The sequence below is a fragment of the Lethenteron reissneri genome, chromosome 28 (genome assembly GCF_015708825.2).
Source record: "Lethenteron reissneri isolate LAM-NWPU_2019-01 chromosome 28, ASM1570882v1, whole genome shotgun sequence".
Lineage (NCBI taxonomy): Eukaryota > Metazoa > Chordata > Hyperoartia > Petromyzontiformes > Petromyzontidae > Lethenteron > Lethenteron reissneri.
In genome coordinates, this window is record NC_083806.1 from 190,605 (window position 1) to 210,003 (window position 19,399).

A 19,399-nucleotide genomic window follows, 5' to 3' on the forward strand; every position below is an offset into this window, starting at 1 on the left:
CATAAAGAACGTGTTTATGTTGTTCACGATGTTTTACTGCTGTGCGAACTTCATTAGCACCCAGCCATGCAATTGATGGTCACATGCCCATGACAGAGTCGCTCTCCATTACTTTGTAGCATTTTTTTTACTTCTTCTAAATACGACGCAGGTGACACGAGGCGATGCGAGCAGTGTGAGTGACATTATCAGATCAGGAGTTAAACCTGTGGCATTCCCACAGGCATCACCCGTGGGGGCGTGATGCTATAGCACGGGTGGTGGTGGTGGTGGGGGAGGTTCTGAATCGTGGCGTGGCCATGCACACAGCATTGGTAAACACAAGTGGTTAAATATAGCAGCAGCAGCCGCAGCAGCTCGCGGACAAAACGTGAGCCTTCAGTCCTTGGCGATGCGCTCGGGATGTGCCAGAATCTAGTGGGAGAGTGGCTCCGAGCAGAAAGTGCAGCCTCCCTGGGTGAGCCTGCGCTGCTGACAAGTTGGGATCGCCTGTCGCAGCATTTCCCGACAGTCTGAGCAGCGATTGTCCCTCTCTCTCTCTCGTCCTCTGGCGTCGCAAGCATCTCAAGTCTGCCTATTTCCGTCCCAGCTCTTCGTTCGGCTTGTTCTTGGAAACAAAGACGCTGGATGTAATTGGTCGCACACGATATTTTATGGCAAGGTAAGCGCTGGATTTTTTGTTGGTATAACATAAGACATATCGATCGATGCGTTGTGGATTTCTTGTTGTAAATTCCGTGCGACAGGGAACTGCTGTGAATTTGGTATAAACCCACGCGTACATTATGCGAGGCACGATCTTTGAATGAGTTGTCACGCCGTGAGAATGTTGCCGTCTATGGCCCTCCGTGAGACCGGTCAATCTGTCCACGGGGGCAGGGGGAGTGCGGCTGAAGGGCGCCGAGGTTTTCTGCGGAGCAATTTTGCATCGCTCATCCCTCGAATGTCATCGTCCAGCGCCGTCGCCAAATTTGACATTTTCTCCGATTTGTACCTTTAAGTTACACACGTGACTTTTTTTTTCTCAAATCGGCGACTTTAGCTGCTCAATGGCTAACGTGTTGAATCCGTGTAAGCTTGTACAACGAGGTGTTACAGCACGACACATTGTATTGGAAACTCACATATTGCAATGAATATAAAGATCTATATCACAACGAAAACCTCAAGCAAAGCACACTCGGCGTGCCGCACATGGCTGCACCACAACGCACAGGGACGCGCACAAAAAATCGCGGACGGGGTGCAGCGGAATTCTGCATCGACGAAGCGACGACGCCACAAACGTTACGAGCAGCGATGGTCATCGACGAGGATGGGTTCAACGTCAGGTTTCACAGTCGGCTGCGGCAGAAATGAGTCAATGATGTAACCTGTGTATTCTCATAGGGCGTTGCGTTTCCTTTCCGTGAATTGTGGCTAGAATGAAAGTCTCCGTATTGCGGTGGAATACAGATGCACGTCGTGTGTTGGTGGAGAGCATGGCTGGTGCACAGTTTGTCATTGTGGGAAACAAAGAGAGAACGTCAATTGAACAAAGTATTCGCATCATAAAAAAACGTCCACAATTAAGCATGTTTGTACACGAAGGCTACACGCACACACTACAAGTAGGGATTGATGGCGTTGTGTTGCTGATCTTATCACATCTGCATGGAAAACCTCAAATAATTAACCCTCCAGGAGCATGACCAGCACGGATAATGTGTACGCATCACAACTATGTTCAGTGACATCCACATGTGGCGATGACTACCTTGCAGTCCATGTTTACAGTGTAAGAGTGTAAGTCTCCTAATTATTGCCAGTTGTAATGACATGTGCTTTGGAGCGAGTTTATTCTATTCCCGTTTTACTAACCCTGGATATTCATGAGAAAGAGACCCCCATTCCTGTATTATTTCAATTGCTTCGTTCGTTTGAAAGTATTATAATTTTGAATGAGAAATAATACTAAATCTAATATGTGGGGTGGAGTGGTGGCGCAGTGGTTAGCGCACCATGTTATAATCCCAGCAACCTAGGTTCGGCTAACATCAGTGTTGAGTGAAATTTGAACCGGACCTGGGCACCCCCTTCACCAACCTGTCCTGACCAGCTTGGTAAAGTAGGGTTGTCAATTATAATGTGAGAATGGATTAACCATCATTATCAGCTGTGCTCAATCCACTGTTGAACGAAGGCCTCCCCAAGTCGTTCCAGCCTCTCGCGATCTTGCGATGCAACATCCATCCGACACCTGCGCATGAGCTGATTTAGTCTGTACTATGCGTTTTCTCTGGCCGCTTCACGAGCTTCCGAGACACGACGTAGCGTGATCTTCAAGGAGGTGGGCATGGCCGCTCCCTTCTTCCCCAAGGCCAACCCTAATTGCACCTCAATAGGGGCTTCGTTCTCCCGGCCATACATGAGGTGTGTGGGGCCACCCTGTACGCTGCCAAAATACCCGGGACATGGAAATCCCAGTCCGTTTGTGCCTCGTTAACGACTTGACACAGCATAGATGTTAGGGTCCGGTGCAGACGTTCCAGCACACCATCCATTTGGGGATGGTATGGTGATGTTCTGAACTTCTTTGTGCCCAATACATCGCACACTTCCCGAAGCAGCTTTGAGGGGAAATTTCGGCCTTGGTCTGTGAGAAGCTGCTCATGAGCCCCCTTATGCATCACATAGCCGTGCAAAAATGCATCGGCTATGGATACAGCTGTTTGGTCGGGCAATGGCCAGGCCATTGGCCACCGAGAAAAATACTCAACCCCAACAAGGATACATTTATTTCCCTTTTGCGTAGTCGGAAAGGGCCCCAGGATATCGAGCGCGACCAATTCGTTAATGCAGGGGGTTCAATTTTTTTCGCTGGTAGCTTGCGACACGCACAATCAGTGCAACCTTTAATGAAATGGAAGACATCATTAGACATCCCTAACCAATATAAATCTCTTTGCACTGTGAGCAAGGTTTTCCAGTGCCCAAGTTGCATCAGCTTGTCAGCGTGCACTGCCCGCGTCAACCTGCCTCGCAGGCCTCTGGGGACTATGATACATAATCTGCCCGAAACCTCATGCCACCGCATAAGCAACAAACCGGGAGATCCCCTTACAGCAGGGTTTATTCTGATCAAGGTCCACGCGGCGTCGTAAGTTCAAGAGGGAGACATCCTCCATTCGCAACTTGCCCCATTTTGCCCGCGTGAGGCCCAGCATGTCGTCCTTATGTGCGTCTACTACGGCGAGTGGCGGGTCACCTGAGGCCACTACGACCCCAGTTGACCCTCCCCCAAGCAATCTGCACCGGCCCGCACCTGACGAGCATGCACAAAGGTCATTTAATGGCAAGCGCGACAACGCATCGGCATTACAGTGCCTCACACCCCGGCGGTAAACCACGCGGAAGGAATACTCTTGGAGTATTTCTAACCACTGAGAGAGCTGGCCAGAGGAGAACTGGAGGGCTGCGTAATCCGTACGGACCACAAATTATCTGCCATAAAGGTATGGCCTGTACTGTTGGACAAAGTACACTATAGCCAACAATTCTCTACGGGTGACACAATAACGCTGTTCCGCGGGTGATAGGACGTGGCTTCCATATGCAATTACCCTTTCCACCCCGTTCTTAACCTGGGACAGGACAGCTCCTACACCCATGTCACTAGCGTTCGTATCCAGTATGAACGGCAGGGAAAAGTCCGGATAGTCAAGAGGAGGCACGTTGGAAAGGCAATCGCGCAATGCAGCGAACACGGCCTCCTCCTCTTGGTTCTTACCCTTCAAGGTATGCAAGGGTTTAGCAATCGTCGCAAACTGCGGAACAAACCTCCAGTAGTACGATGCAAAGCCTACAAAACTGCGCACCTCGCCTATCGATTTAGGGGTTGGTCAATCACACACACACGCAGTCTTATCCGGATCTGTCGCGATACCCTTCGCACTGACAATATGACCCAAATACTGCACGGAAGTCTGCAACAAATGGCACTTAGCAGATTTTAACTTAGGGTTCGCCGCCCATACCCTAGAGAGCACCGTCCGCAACCGCTTCAAATGCTCATCGAATGGTCGACCAAAGATGATGTCATCCAAATAAATAAGACAAGAGTCCCATTGTAATCCTGCCAACATCAATTCCATAAAGCCGGGGCTGAATGTAATCCCATAGGGAGGCAATTAAACTGGAACAGTCCCTGGAGTGTGCGGAACGCCGTTTTAGGCTTGGACGATTTGTCTAAGGGGAGTTGCCAAAATCCCGACAGTAGGTTCAGAGTGGAAAAAAACCAGCGCCCGCCAACGCGTCCAGGGAATCATTCATACGTGGCAGCGAGTATGCACCTGCCACCGAAACCTTATTCAATCTGCGGAAGTCAACGCAAAAGCGCAGGCTGCCATATTGTTTAACGAATAACATGGGGTTCTCCCCAGGGGCTGATTGAAGATGAAATTATGTCCGCGGCCAACATTTCCCTTCCCGCCTGGTGTACATGTTCCTTTTCAACAGGACTCATTCGATATGAATTCTGCCAAATAGGAGCAGCATCACCCGCATCAATGTGGTGTTGCAACAAATTATAACGCCCGATATCAAATTTCCCTTCACTGAAAACGTCGGAGGACTCCCATAACAACGACCGAAGTTTGGTCCGCTGTGCATGGGACAAATCAGGGTTCTTCTTACATAATTCCTCCATCCATGTCCCCTCTGGCTCCGCTCGCTGTTGCATCGCGGCCACAACCTCAACTGCCCCCGAGTCAACAACCCCGCAGCATGCTGCCATTGCGTGAGCCAACACTCCCCCTGCCTGAACCACAGCCACTCCCAGGCCCACATTCAGGACCTGTAGGAAGGGTTGCTGGTTTCCCCGAACGATTGTCTCAGCCCCCACTAACGCGAGTCCTCAGGTTGCTGTGTTTGATGGAGTCAAAAGGGGTCAGCCAACTGGAGGCGTTTTCGGTAGCGCAGGGGAATCAACATTTGCTTACCTGGCAGAATCTGTATATATTTATTTGCCAAGGCCTGAACCAGGGCATTTGCAACTGGTTTCCCATGTGGGGCATTCAGAAATAACAAACGCTGTCCCAACGGCATTTCAATACAGCGTTGATCTATTAAAATTTTCAAGGGCATCCTTCCCAAAAAATCCGTCTTCTTAAACCAACATGGGCCATGACACTTCTAATTCCCCTATTCTCACACATGCCTCTATCCATCCCAAAATGCCCATACTCCCCCCATTAGCCACAACACACGCGTTTCCACTGGCAAAAATGCGATGATCTTTTAGGGGCAACAAATTATAAATAACGTCTGAAATGATGGTAGCCGAGGCCCCTGTGTCAACCAAGACCCGCACCTCTACCCCCTGAATGGAACCAACTATTGCCGATGACCCTGCCCCAGCTGCTACCACTCGACGCGCCAATTTCCTCCACTGAGTAAAGGAATTTGGTCACCCATCCATATTCTGACCCCCTTGTTCGCGTACCCCAACGGGTGAAGGGGAGGCAAGATTGACCGATGAATTACATGACAATCAGGATGTGAGGTGGTGGTGGTACGGGCCAAGTGTCCGGTGTGCTGCGACTTGCCTGTTGGGGCTGGACGGGATCGTCGGCGGGCTGGTGGATGTCGAGAAGGACGTCGAGGGCTAAACATCACTCTGGCACCCCCCGCGTGATATGTCCCGGTCATCCACACCGGAAGCAGGAGATGGAGGGTCCGTGAGGTGGAGAGATCGTCCTTCTCCCGGGGACCTAACCTTGTGGTGGAGGGGTCACCTCTCCCCTTGGAACCTAAACTCGTGGCGGAAGGGTCGCGTCTCCCCTGGGGACCCAACCCCGAGGTCGTCGCGGGGTGTCCCCTCGCCACCAAAGTCATCCCTGCATCGCCGCTGCCATCTCCCTCTGCAGCTCCGGTTCCTCCTCCACCAGGGTTCGCCGCCCACTCTTGGCTGCCCGGCGGGTCGGCGGGTCGGCATGGCCTACCACCACGCTGCCACCGGGGTTCATCAGGTTACATTTTCATGGGCCTGCAGGCATCTGGTCATCCACAGGGATATCTGTGTCTCCTCTTCGACAATGGGCAGCACAACCCCCTTCTCTTGGGCCAACCCCAACAGCTTCTCCATCATTAAAGAGTCAATCGCCACCGGATCCATACGCGGGTATGCCGCCTGCCCCAGCGCCATCAGTGCACTGCGCTAAGCGAGGGGCGTCTCGGTCTCCCTTTGCCTCCGTTGCAAAAATTTCGGAATGCTGCAAGAGCGTCATCTAAGGCCGTGGGTAAGGCCCGCAAGGCCTCATCCTCCGTCCACTTGACCGAGGAGAACGCTTCTTCGAACCGCCGTTTAAAGGTTGCCCAATCGCCCCTTGCTGCCACAAACTCCCTGACAGGGGGCAGCCTCCTTAATTGGCCCATTGCTGCCCCATCGGGGATGGATCTGGAGCCGCAGTTGGTCGCAAAATTGCGCCCGCTGATCGCGCCCCCTCCCCCACCGGGAAAATGGCGGCCGTTGACCACGCAGTCTCTGCGGCGTGGGCGATGGTCGCCCACGCGGTTATCGGAATCTGACGCGTGGGTTCTTCTTTCTTGAGTATCTCGACATCTACTGACACCAGTTGTAATGACTCTCGGACAACTTCTGTCTTCTTTATTTATTAGGGCGCGTCACGCAAATAACGTACTCTCATATCCTCCAGTACTTAGCTATGACTAGCATACAGCACTTGGGCTAGAATAACACCAGATACTTGGGCTAGGATAACGACAGATACTTGAGCTAGGACAGCACCCAAGCAAGAACCGCATGGAGAGAGCGACGACACAGAGACAGCGACGGCACAGAGACAGCGACGACACAGAGACAGCGACGGCCCGAAGACAACGGCGGCGTGAAGACGGTCCATCCCGATCCCAGGGCAGCCTCGAGCTCTCTCAGCCTCTGCCTTATATTCCCCCCGGCGTGGCCTCGCCCCGCCCCGGCCACGCCTTCTTTCCCGAACTGTCTCAGCCAATCCCGAACATCCCCCCATGGTTCCCTCCTGTAATTATCCCTCGTGACCACCTGGCCACGCACTGTCCCTATCCCCTCATTATCTCCACCCACACACCATCTCTCTCTTTCCGCACTGTCCCTAAACATGTAAACCTGTGACTGGGACTTCTTTGATGCAATGCAAAGTTAAGATTCCATTGGTTACTTAAAGGATTGTGTCAGTGAAAGTAGAAATCAGTAACAAGTGTAGAAATACTGCTCCGCACTGCGGCAAACGCACAGTGCACTGGATTCATAATCCTCAGTCATTACATATGCGTTATCAAAACAACATACAAATGTCAATAACATGATAACGATTTTTTAAATATATATAATTGTGTTAATACATTCGTGTGCACAGACATTGGGTGATGAATTTAACTAATCCGAATTTCATGAAAGAAAACCAGTTTCTGTCGTGAAATCCTGGAATCTTGTAATTCTTTTTACATTCGTGGTTTTGGTATTCACCCATGTAAATATGCAAGGTAATATCCCGATCTCGACTCATTTGTATATTCCTAACACAAGATTTTATGATAGCTTACAATGATGTTGCTGTGAGGATATATTGACAACAAAAAACACAACCGGTGCAGATAGTGCACACACCCACACGCAGCATTGTGGGCAGCGTTAGATTTAAAACACATTACGTATGGGAAGAGGGCTCAGATAAAAATAACCATATCCATGCATCATGCATGATGCCCCTCGTGATGGAAACTGCACTTGGCGTGCGGGCACGGTAGAGGCTGCGGCATTCTCTGCCTTTGCGCGGCGATAAAGCGGCCCGTGTGGGTTTTGACATCACGCGGAGGAGCGGCTTCTCCTCTGTCACGTTACTCAGTGACGTCCGCCGTCTTTGCCGTTCCAGAGCTACAGATGCAGAGACTCAGTGAGGAAGCCGACGCAAGCTCGGATGAGGAGTTTCTGGACGCTCCGGGTAGGTGTACCACGGAGTGGGTGCACGGTACTTTTGTTGCTGGGATGACAGCGCATGCCGCATCCTCCTTCCTCCCTGCAAGCCGCCACCTTTACCGGTCACTGAAGACACGAAACATAACCATTACAGACACGTACAGTGCTTAGTTAAAAGTGTACACGACACAAAAAAACTGTCGCCTTTGCATTTCCTAATCTTATTCCCAGCTGTTGCTCGAGTACACTGCAATACTTACCTTGATTAAAAAAATGGATTGTGGTTAACTGAGATTATAAAAATATATATATAATATGCAGATTGTTTTGTTTCAATGGTAGGATGATAAAGCATTGTTGCATTTTTTGCATTAATTATTACGTTCAAAGATGTAACCCATGCTGAGACTCGCCTCCACCATGGGAACTGTGAAATTCTCACCGAAGGAATTTCCACCGCTGGTACAGGGCTGTAAACGGGAGATGAGCACCGCCTTAGTGCTCATTTGAAGCAGATGCTGCAAACTTCTCTCATTGTTATTCCGCTGGCATGACCCAGTGCTGGGCTGGCAATGCAAACCATATCTATAGTTGTAGACACAAGGAACTTCCTTCTCCGAATGCCAGAATCCAGCCCTCATCAATGCACTCCAGTCACTCGCTCAGCAGTGATCAGTCACCTCAATACTACCACGGTTATTGTGCCCCTGAATTTCACTTATTGATTCCTCCACCCCATGGTGAGGACTCGATCTATCAGACTGGTTGGTTCGTCGACACTGTGTTGAGCCACCACACTGCAGGTCACGTCAATAATTATCTTTCTAATGTTTTCCTTGCACTGCTCCACGCTGCAATCCCGTCCCATCCATTGTCTCCTTTTCCCAGGCTCTTAGAATAACCTCCAATTCAGGAAACGCGTTGCACCCTTAGCGATTGTGTAGAACTTTCACGGTGGCTGTTTATTGCGGGCAAATTTGCATTTTGAGCACTTGGGCCTATGCTCAGCAACTTTGTAAAACAAAACGAAATGCAATTCCATAAACATGCAGGAACACAGTTCGTTGGCAATACAATACAGCACAGTACACATGAGTGTCATTAGTCACAGCAGTTACAACGAGAGTTAGGACAGGTTTTTATTATCTTGCAAATGCATTAAAGAGCTCGTATGGTCACCACATTAGTTATGCATTGCCACTGAGTTACAATGAATACTAAATAGCAAGCAGAATGAATGAATGCATTGCTGCTCACAATAACCCAATGGGATAGCGTTAAACCAACGTGTGTCTCTGGCTTTTACCATCGAGTCAGCATCCCCTTCACAAGATCGACAAAAACATGCAACATTGCATTATATTGAGTTGGATAATGGGATGAACAATTACATGAGTGCAGATTTGCATTTACATGAAGAAAATGCAGACGCTTAGATTCCAAAATAAATGAGGGCGTCATGTGAAGTGTACATTCACATTGATAGAGTGAGCTCAGGAGTAATGTCCACAAACTATTGAGATTAGATGTATTATTATCATCATTCATGATTTATCCACTGCTGGATGAAACGCTGTACATGTTGTTATTATGACTCAAGGTTCCACGATGCCACAATCTATCTCGCTTCTGCACATGAGAGGATCTTTTCGCTCCATCACCGAATCAAGAATCACCCTGCCTCAGAAACTTTGCAGGAATTATTTGGGGCACCTCAGCTGATGTGGTGTGAACTGCCACCCAATCACTGATCTACTCAGTGGTAGAGTCACTGCGCTCCAGCCTGGTCCGAAACCTCGCATACAAAACTTCTACACGCACAATTCAATAATGCAATGCGTATATCATAACCGTAACAATGAAAAACCAACGCAAATTCCTGGGCTCCCTTGTTCTGGCGAATAATTCTACCACCAAATATCCACAAAGGTAGTTGACACGTCTTCTTGCCAACGGCAACCATCAACTAAGACCTCAACACTGTCCCTCACCACAGACTCAAGTCCCGATCCCCCGAAATCTGTAATAAACGCTCAAGCGAACAGAGTGGTACAATGCGGATGTCCAGAATAAACACCTCATTCGAGATCCAAACATCGCAACCCTCCTGGCTTTGACATTCCTCTATCAAAGACGCTGGTGTACATTAACCGCATCAGAACATCAACAGGCTTATGTGCACATCTCCTTCATGAATGGAATATGAAAGACAAGCCACAGAAGTGTGATTGTGGCTATGCAACCCGAACTATGCACCATATAGTAAACCACTGCAGTCTGTGGCTCCTTCAGCGGAGGAACAGCAACAACTACACTCTCTCCTGAAGCCCTCTCGTGGCTGGCAGACCTCGACATTGAGATTTAGCTCCCGAACTTCTTTGCCATCTTGGGCAGGAACATCGTTACTCCATCTCCAAGGTTCCCGTTCTCTCAAGCATGTTATCTCCTTTGGCTGTCATCCATCACCAGACTCTTTCATCAGCCATCATCCCTTCCAGTGATGCGTCCTGCCAAAACCCATATATCCTTGCATCTGTCCTCTGATCCATGTATTCATCTCTCTGTTTTGCAGTGTAATTCCTAGTATGCAACATCTCTTATCTTCTATTTCTCAGTGTCCGTGTTTCCAATCCATGTGTTACAACAGATGATAACTTGACACGGAAATTCACGTTGGCCTATTCAGTAGCAAGAAACTTATACAATATGAATTATTTTTTACGGTATTAAACATAGCAATGACTGGCAAAATTTATGAGGCTTTAATATGTGTATTACTTTTAAAAGTTTAGCTTCGATTCAACAATTGCAGCAATGCCTATAGACACACTTACAAAATATAATTCTTCAGATACTTAATTAATCATTTTTAAAATCCTAATTAAACATGTAATTTACTGTTTAGCATTCCAATAATAGACTATTATAATAAATGGAGCTATACTCTTATGTAATTCTGAAAAGCTCATTCCCTAATTATGTCATCTAATTTTGAGGATTTATAAATCGCAGTGCAGTGAAAACAAGCTGTCCATTTTATTGCGCCAATAATTCATAAACGCGTCGGCAATGGTCCTGTTCATTGCAGCACTGCTTGCTTTTGACGTTGCAGGTGATATGTCCACGATCTCTTTGGAAACGTCCACATTTCCCGAGCAGATAAGTGTGGAGAGCCAAGATGAAGAGGTAATGATGCTTGTCTGGCCCTGTACTTTCACTTTTTTTTTATTTTTCGCACTCCCCAGTCGACCCAAAAGCCATCTTACTGCTCATTTCTAAGATTACAATGATTGTACTTTTAATGAAAGATGTCTGCTTGAAAAAAATGCGGCACGTCTCCATTCAGCCATAGCCCTTTTGGCAGCACGAGACTGACTCTACTGGAAACAGGAATAAAACAGGGACCCAGCGACACGAATCAGACTTCAACGACCCTTTAACAACCTCACATACAAGAATAATAATGTATCGCACATAGCACCATTCATGCAAACCGCATCTTGAAAACTCTTTAGAATTTGTAATCTGCACAATTGTCGCTTGGAGGCATGGGAAAACCATGGACACACGCAGCGAGGTAGCCACATCCTGCGCAACCAACAATTACCAGGTTCTGTGGTCCTATATTGGGATGTTTGGCCCACTCCATGAACACGTTTTTTATACTTGTGGGAGGAAACTGGAGTACCAGGAGAAAACCGACGTGCGCGAGGTGGGTAACGCTCAATCGCCGTAGAGATTGAAATTAATCCGCTTGCTGTATTAGCGTACCATTGAAAGTCAGACGATGGCTGTGCTGCACACAAACATTTACATTTGTATGCACGGTGTTACAAGTGACCTATGGGACAGTACCCATTTTCTGTCGCAGGAAGGTATGTCCAGGAGAGGGGAAGCGTGGGCCACGGAGCCTCGCGTGCTGCTGCTGGTGCTGCACGGCAACGGCCAGGAGCCAAAATTCACGGGCGCCCTCGGAGCGCGGTCATCGTCCAGGGACAGGGCGCCGTTTGTGACGGAGGCCAGGTTCGGTCGTTCCGGCAGCGGTGCTGCGGCGCAGGCGGGCGGTGCGGAGGCGCGGTGCGCGCACAAGGACGCTCTCAGCCTGCACTCGGCCATCGACGCCGTGAGCAGGGCACACTTCCCGGCTGCCGTGGGGCGCGTGAGCGTGAGGGCAGTGCCGTGTCCGCCCATCTGCGCCAGCGCCTTTGCCATCCTTACGCAGTGAGCCCTCATCGCTGTCCCACCATTGCTCGCGTGCGCATGTTAACGTTGCAAGTACTGGGTTAACAGAAAGCCGAAGTGAAGGATTTTCCACTCCGTGGAAAAAATCTGTTTCGAGTTTCCGACGGAATCCTTCATCTCTCGATGTGTGACGCTGCGTAATTATAAAATAATTTGGAAAGAACAAACAAAACAATCCTATACAGTGAGTCATTCCAACAATTACTCAGCAAACAGCCCACGCTAAGTGATATTCCATGAAACAAATTTACTCAACACCCATAGTCAATGAACCATTTTATGTAAGTGTGTACGTTTAATGGATTGTCATTCTTACCGTATTAGCTTCCTTTATTTACTGTAGTGTTTGCACTGAATACTATGTCTATTTGCAATAGTTAAAATGACAAATGTGTGTACCTTCACAGATATATTTAGCGGGAAGTACCCGGCGTTGCCCGGGCGAAAAATAAATTTCAAAACTTCTCTTAAAAACATTACATATACATACACAGATACTAAGCTATTGTGAAAGCCTGGTGGGCCGTTTGTCCATTTCTCCACTAACACAATTATAAGAGGCTTGCAGAAGTCCAAAAAGTTATAGAAAGTGGGGGGTAAATAGTTGATATAAAAGGTTTCCAAAAAATGTTGACCCCCCCCCTCAAAAAATATTTTTACCCCCGTGTAGGTATATATACCTACACACCCTACATACAACAAGTTAAGTAGCATCTATTGACTCTGTAGTTGTATCTACTGACTGTACAGTAGTATCGACTGAGCCAGTAGTAGCTACTGACTGTATAGTAGTATTTACTGACTGTAGTAACTACTGACCGCATTAGTATCTACTGTCCCTACAGTCGTATCTACCGACTCTATAGTAGTATCTACTGACTGTATAGTAGTATCTACTGACTGTATAGTAGTATCTACTGACTGTAGCAGTATTTACTGACCGTAGTAGTATATATTGACTGTTTTAGTATCTACTAAGTATATAGTAATATCTATCAACTCGAAAGCAGTATCTACTATCACTACAGCAGTGCATATCGTCTGCGGTGGTACCTGCTATGATTACAGTAGTACATACTGACTGTGGTGGTATCCTGCTATGACTACAGCAGTGCATACCGACTGTGGTGGTACCTGCTATGATTACAGCAGTGCATACTGACTGTGGTGGTATCCTGCTATGACTACAGCAGTGCATACCGACTGTGGTGGTACCTGCTATGATTACAGCAGTGCATACTGACTGTGGTGGTATCCTGCTATGACTACAGCAGTGCAGAGTGACTGTGGTGGTACCTGCTTTCACTACAGCAGTGCATACTGACTGTGGTGGTACCTGCTTTCACTACAGCAGTGCATACCGACTGTGATGGTACCTATCATGACAGCAGTGCATACCGACTGCGGTGGTACCTGCTATCACTACTGCAGTGCATACCGACTGTGGTGGTACATGCTATGATTACAGCAGTGCATACTGACTGTGCTGGTACCTGCTATGATTACAGCAGTGCATACTGACTGTGGTGGTACCTGCTATCACTGCAGTAGTACATGCTGACTCTATAGCAGTATATATCGACTCTATAGCACAAAATAATAACTTGACAGAGGTCTGTCGTGAGGCCTAGTCCCGTGCAGAGCCCCCAGCCTCGCCTAGATTGCCCAGCTGGCCGAGGTGGCACCTTGGCAGGCTGGGCCGCTACCCCCGCCCCCCACACCATCCCCCCCACCCGCTCTACAATAATCGTATCTAAGAGCTATAATATTAGTATCTACCGACCCTATAGTAGTAAGTGCACACATTAGGGTGGGGGGGGGAGAAGAGGACATGACACTTTGAAGAATAGACCTCGGCATTGTGTTTATTTCTTTTGCATTTTTAACGCGAAAGATAATTCCCCCCCCCCCCTCCCAACGAACGGTCAACTTTGTCGCGCATGCGCAAATGCGTGCTTTGGCGCGCGCTGAGCGGTGTAATGAAATAAATAAATAATAGCGCTAAATTGTTCATTTAACTACTTTAAAGTTGACGTATGGGAAAATGGAAGAGTGCTGGCTCACCACGGGGCTTATGGCGTGGTACCCGGCTACTTTTTTTTTTTTAAACGTCAACCCCACGGTTTGCGAGCAAAATCCTTCGCAAGTTTCGTACACAGACAGACAGACACAGAGACAGACAGACAGACAAAACAATTCATTTATAAGTAAGATTTCACACCAAGGTGCGCGTTATCAAATTTCCAGTAGTGCAGGATAACATATAAAGGTATCATCAACGTGCACTGACCAGCGCGGTGAATTATGGTCAAAATAAAAAAAACACACGCCATGAGGAGTCCTTCATCCGATCATAGATTTATAAAAATAGCTGAAAATAATACTTGAAAGAATGACAGGTGATCTTTCCGGAATGTCTTCGAAATGCATTTCACACTGGGAAGCCTCTCAAGGAGGGGCGCTGCTGCACTGGGATGTTTGACGAATTGATAATGAGATTTTAGATTCTTGCGGCAAGACACCGGAGAGCCCTGAGAAAGCTCAGCACGCAGAGGAGGGGGTGAGGCTCCAAGCCCCCGACAGGGAGGTTCAAGAATCCGTTGCTGTACTTCCATCTTCCTGCCACTGTGTAACGAGCTCCAACACGGGTTACCATATTTTCCACAAAACAAACCCAGACAATATTACTCAGTCTAAGTCTATTAAAACTGCAGTACACGGTAATACAATTCACCACAACACCAGTACCAAATCAATTCCTGCCACCCGAACACCGACGCCAATTCCCGCATGGTCCGGGTGGAACCCTGGAGAGGCGGCAATCCTTGCCCGAACTTTACATCACCCGCTGCTTCCAAATAGTCACCGATCCGAGTACTAATTAGGCTCAACTCTGGCACTGTTCATGAATTTTTAAAAATCCAGATTGCGGGTGGATACATTGCCCCTATCTGGGGATCACAACTGAGAGTGCAGTCCTCGGGATATAAAAAAGCAGAGCCAGGGAAATCCCTCCATCCCCACCATGACATCGCTGCTTGGTGCACACAGACATGTGAGGGGCCTCCTCCTCTCTCTGTGCAGACTGAGTCCGCACGGCTCTGACGCGAGCTGTGAGCCCAGCAACTCGGCCCCGGCGTCTCTGTCCGTGCTGCCGCTCCTGGCGACATCCAGCCCCCATTACCAGGAGGCCGTGAGCACTCTGATCCACCGGATCAACCACGCTCACCGCGCCTTCCTCTCCTCCTCCGAGGGCACTGCATTTCAAGGGAAGGTCAGCAGATGGCACCTTCATGAAGGGGAGGGAAATATTAGTGGGTTTTAACGTCAAGGGAAGGGATGAGGAATGAAAATAAATACAGGGACAGTACAGGGACAGCAGGTCGCTGGATACGAATGGCATAGAAGGACAGGTACGAGACTGACATCATTGAGAAGTGTGGAGGAAAGGCATGGGAGAGAAGGGGGAGTCAATAAAGGGTGTTTGATGATGAGTTAGCAACCGAAGTAACAGGAGCAGCAAAAGCAAATAAAGGTAAGATCCAATTGAATAAGTACGTGGTATGATGCAAACCGGCCAGGTGGCTCAGCGGTAGAGCGAGCGGCTCACAGTCAGAAAGTGGTCAGGGAAGGCTCGTGTTTAAATGAGTATAACGAAACAACAGCAGTGACTTTGGCCATCATGACTTCTTCATCAAAACAACATACTCCAGTGTACAAAGCAACATCATGTGGCAAACCTCCTTCAGGAGTACGCATCGAGCTGGCAATGATGCCTCGGCTGCTACCTCTTTTTTTCCAGCCGCCAGCGCCACGTTCTACTACTGTGGGTTATTGTTTGGGGCAATGACGCGGCCCGGTGATAGCGCGTTCATTGGCTGCTGCAGAGGTTTATGGTTCGAGCCCAGAGGCCACCCTGGTGTATTAACGATGACGTACCACGCGGCATCTGCTTTACAGTGGACGTTAAAAGGTCACGTGACGTCATTCAACAAAAGAGTAGGTAGGCCGCTGTGTGCTGGCATCGTGGTATACATTTGCTATATTGTAAAAATTACTCTAAAACGTACTTAATTAAGAAACACATAGCAATCGTCACCCATTACTGAAACGATTTTAGCAGGACCCTCCTGAAAAAAGTCTTCATGAAATAACTAAGAAATAGAACAGTTTCACGATGACCAACATCGCATTGGTGTGTATGCGTTTGCGGTCACATGTTCCGTGCGCATGTCTCCTGGCAGGTGTGCTTGGTGGGAGACGGCGTGGGTGGGATCATGGGGTTCGATGCCCTGTGCTGGAGCAAACGGGCACCAAGCGACAGCTGGGACAGCAGCCGACAGGGAAGCTTTAAGAGCACTCGGTACGATAGCTTAGTCTCGCGCTCAACATGTTTTCAGACAAAAAAAATTACTCTCGCAAATCACCAAGCAGGCCTTTTCAACATACTGTATTTTCACTTTGAGTGTCAAGAGCACCTAGCCGAGTTTCCTGACATACACTCGTTATGTGCAGCAAATGCTCTTCGTGCAGTGGTTTTGTGCACTTCTCTGTAACCTAGTGACCTGAGTTTGATTCCCGGCTCTAGCTGACATCAGAGGCAAGTTATTTCTAAACTGGTCCTGTTATTCTCCACGAACATCCTGGATGACCAGAGTGGTGAAGTGTGGTGAAACTATCTCCATGCCCGACACGGCATCCAGCACTAATTAAGTTCTAATTAATAGTAATCCATTTCCACGGGTAACAAAATACATAAGCAAATATGCCTCCTTCCCACATTTATCTCGCCACGTAAATAAAGTATTGTTTACAAATCCCATCAGCCACATAGCCTTCTAGGAGTGCATATTATCCACAATATGGGTTCAATACAAGCACACTATAGACTGGTTCAACATTCAGTGCCTGTTCAGTAGAGTTGGGTTGATTCATTGTTATGTTTGTGTTATGTATTACCAAACGCTTCCTTTGAACAGTTTTGCCATGCACGTCACAGTATATAGAGCGCCAGGCATAGGACTTGTACTTTTGAGGTAACAGTGCAGTCGCTTGGTCCATCCTCCCTTGCTGGTGGCACGTAGGACAGTAACCCAGCATCGCCGGCTGGAGAGCCTCTCAGCTGCCCTCACGGCCACCAGGCCCGTGGCTCCCCCCTGGCCAGCAGCCGAGGCCTGAGCCGCAGTGAACAAGAGCTGCTCGTCAACATGAGCGACCTGCCGCCCTGTCGGCTGGAGAGGAAGCGGCCCGGGCCCTGTGTGGCACTGGGGCACCTCCACCTGCACCAGGCCTCTCTCGCCAGGTACGCGGAATGCCACGGTGACGCGACGGCTCAGCGGCTACGTGCCGTTCACGCGATGAACCCTAAAGCCACGCAAGCGGCGGTTGCCGGCCTTCCTAGACCCACGGACCGGACCACCATGCACTCGAAATCGTAGAATCCACATCATCTCCTACTGGGAGAATAATGCCCACTGGAAGGCCAGTGGCAAGTCACATAGTGTAGCAAAAGGACAGCTGCCTTTGAGGGTCCCCTTCGAATATTCGAGACGATATGTGATGTAATTCGCTTTGAGTTGCCAAGGTATCTTAGCAAGTGTCGTTTGCTTGTAAAATATTTTGAATTGTTGTTATTATAATACATATTAGAATGAGATGGGTTGCATGCCGTGATGGAGATGTGACGGGAGATGATGGTGCACCATAGCAGAACTTCTGAGAACACCAAACACATACTGGTACTTTTTAGAATGGTTCCTATTTCTACACTATGATGTTTCTGCAGAGGGGAAATAGAAGCGTGTTCGTGAGTGTTTAATGGTATGCTGTGGAGAGAGTGGTGAAGTTTCCATACATAGGCAATGTGCTTATGACCAGCTCCGATTTTGCAGCAGAGGTCTCACTCTGAATTAGTCGGGCAGCATTACATTTTCATCAGCTGTGTAACATTGTGTGGAAGCCACCTGACCTGTCGTTCCGTGCGAAGCTCCGGGTTTTCTTGACCACAGTTGTGCCCTCCCTTCCCTATGCTTGCGAACGTGGACCCGTCTGAAAAAAACATCTGTGCTGGTTTGAAATATTCAGGTTGGCCTACCTACGATCCATCCTGGGATTAACCAGACTGGATTATGCGAGGAGCTCAGATATCCTTTAAAGATCTGACAGGCAAGGGTGAAATGGCTGGCTCATATAGCCTGCATATCCAGCCACCGCATGCCCAAACTACTTCTGTTTGGCCATATATGTATGTAGGTATGTTGAACTTCTTTCTCACCGTACATAGCCAACCGTGCTAATCGGAGGAAGCTGAACAGGTGCATCATGGGGAGGATGTGGACCTGAGTGATCTTGACGATAACTGGTAACAGCGCTGTCAAGATCGACCTTTGTGGAGGAGGCTCGTGAAGGGCGCGCATGGGCAGTTGGAGGCAATTTACCTCCAACAACAATAGAGGGCAGAGAAGTGACATTCACAATAATAAGTGGAGTGTATGGTGGCTAAAACGCAGCAAGTAGGCAGTGGGGTCCATACGTGGTGTATCCGTGTCATCTCAGCCAATCAATCCATAACACCTGGGTCTGTTCCGTGACCTCCGCCAGCGAGCCCTCAAAATTTCACGTGGCCTAACAGTGCACCTAGCCTGGCGCATGCACCATGGTAATGTCACCGCTACTTCGAGTGAGTGGCAACTGCTTTTTGACGAGGGAACGCGTAAGTAAGCGAGTGAGTGTCTGTGAACACGGGCGGCAGATAGAACATATTTCATACCGACACTTCTACATTTATCGCTGGTCGCGCGGCATGCCGGCTAAAATTGCTGTCTCGTGGGAGTGTGCATGGCTGCTTCACTCGGGATGAGGTGGAGACTCGGCGATGGAGCAGTTCCTCGCGCGACCGACTCCGCCCCTGCTCCCCCTCGCCTCGAATTCCTGGTGTCCGACTTCTTCCTGCTGGGCTCGCCTCTGGCACTGGTGCTCACTCTGCGGCGTCTCGCCCTCCCCTCCAACAGCCGCTCCCGCCCGCGGCGTGCTCTCACGTCGTCATCATCATCAGCCATGATCGATCCACTGCTGAATGAAGGCCTCGCCAAAGGCGTCACCACCTTTCACGATCTTGCGATGCAATCATCCATCTGGCACTCGCACACGAACCGGTCCCATCGCTGCATCCCCGAGACGGTTCCATTCCTTGGTTGCCATTTA

General features: G+C 48.8%; 1 protein-coding gene across 1 annotated transcript; it reads left to right on the forward strand.

Annotated features, from left to right (window-relative positions):
• Positions 1 to 344: 344 nt before the first annotated feature.
• Positions 345 to 16,788, forward strand: LOC133348707 (membrane-associated phosphatidylinositol transfer protein 2-like). The gene is made up of 7 exons (XM_061561647.1): positions 345 to 661; positions 7,911 to 7,979; positions 11,067 to 11,140; positions 11,826 to 12,175; positions 15,281 to 15,470; positions 16,441 to 16,559; positions 16,758 to 16,788. Exons 2-7 carry the CDS (start codon positions 7,919 to 7,921, stop codon positions 16,786 to 16,788), a joined length of 825 nt encoding a protein of 274 aa, XP_061417631.1. The 5' UTR covers positions 345 to 661; positions 7,911 to 7,918.
• Positions 16,789 to 19,399: the final 2,611 nt, after the last annotated feature.

Coding starts and splice junctions, on each gene's coding strand:
- LOC133348707 (XM_061561647.1), top strand. CDS start 7,919: ATGCAGAGACTCAGTGAGGAAGCCGACGCAAGCTCGGATGAGGAGTTT. Junction 11,141..11,825: donor TGGAGAGCCAAGATGAAGAG/GTAATGATGCTT, acceptor TTTCTGTCGCAG/GAAGGTATGTCCAGGAGAGG. Junction 12,176..15,280: donor GCCTTTGCCATCCTTACGCA/GTGAGCCCTCAT, acceptor CTCTCTGTGCAG/ACTGAGTCCGCACGGCTCTG.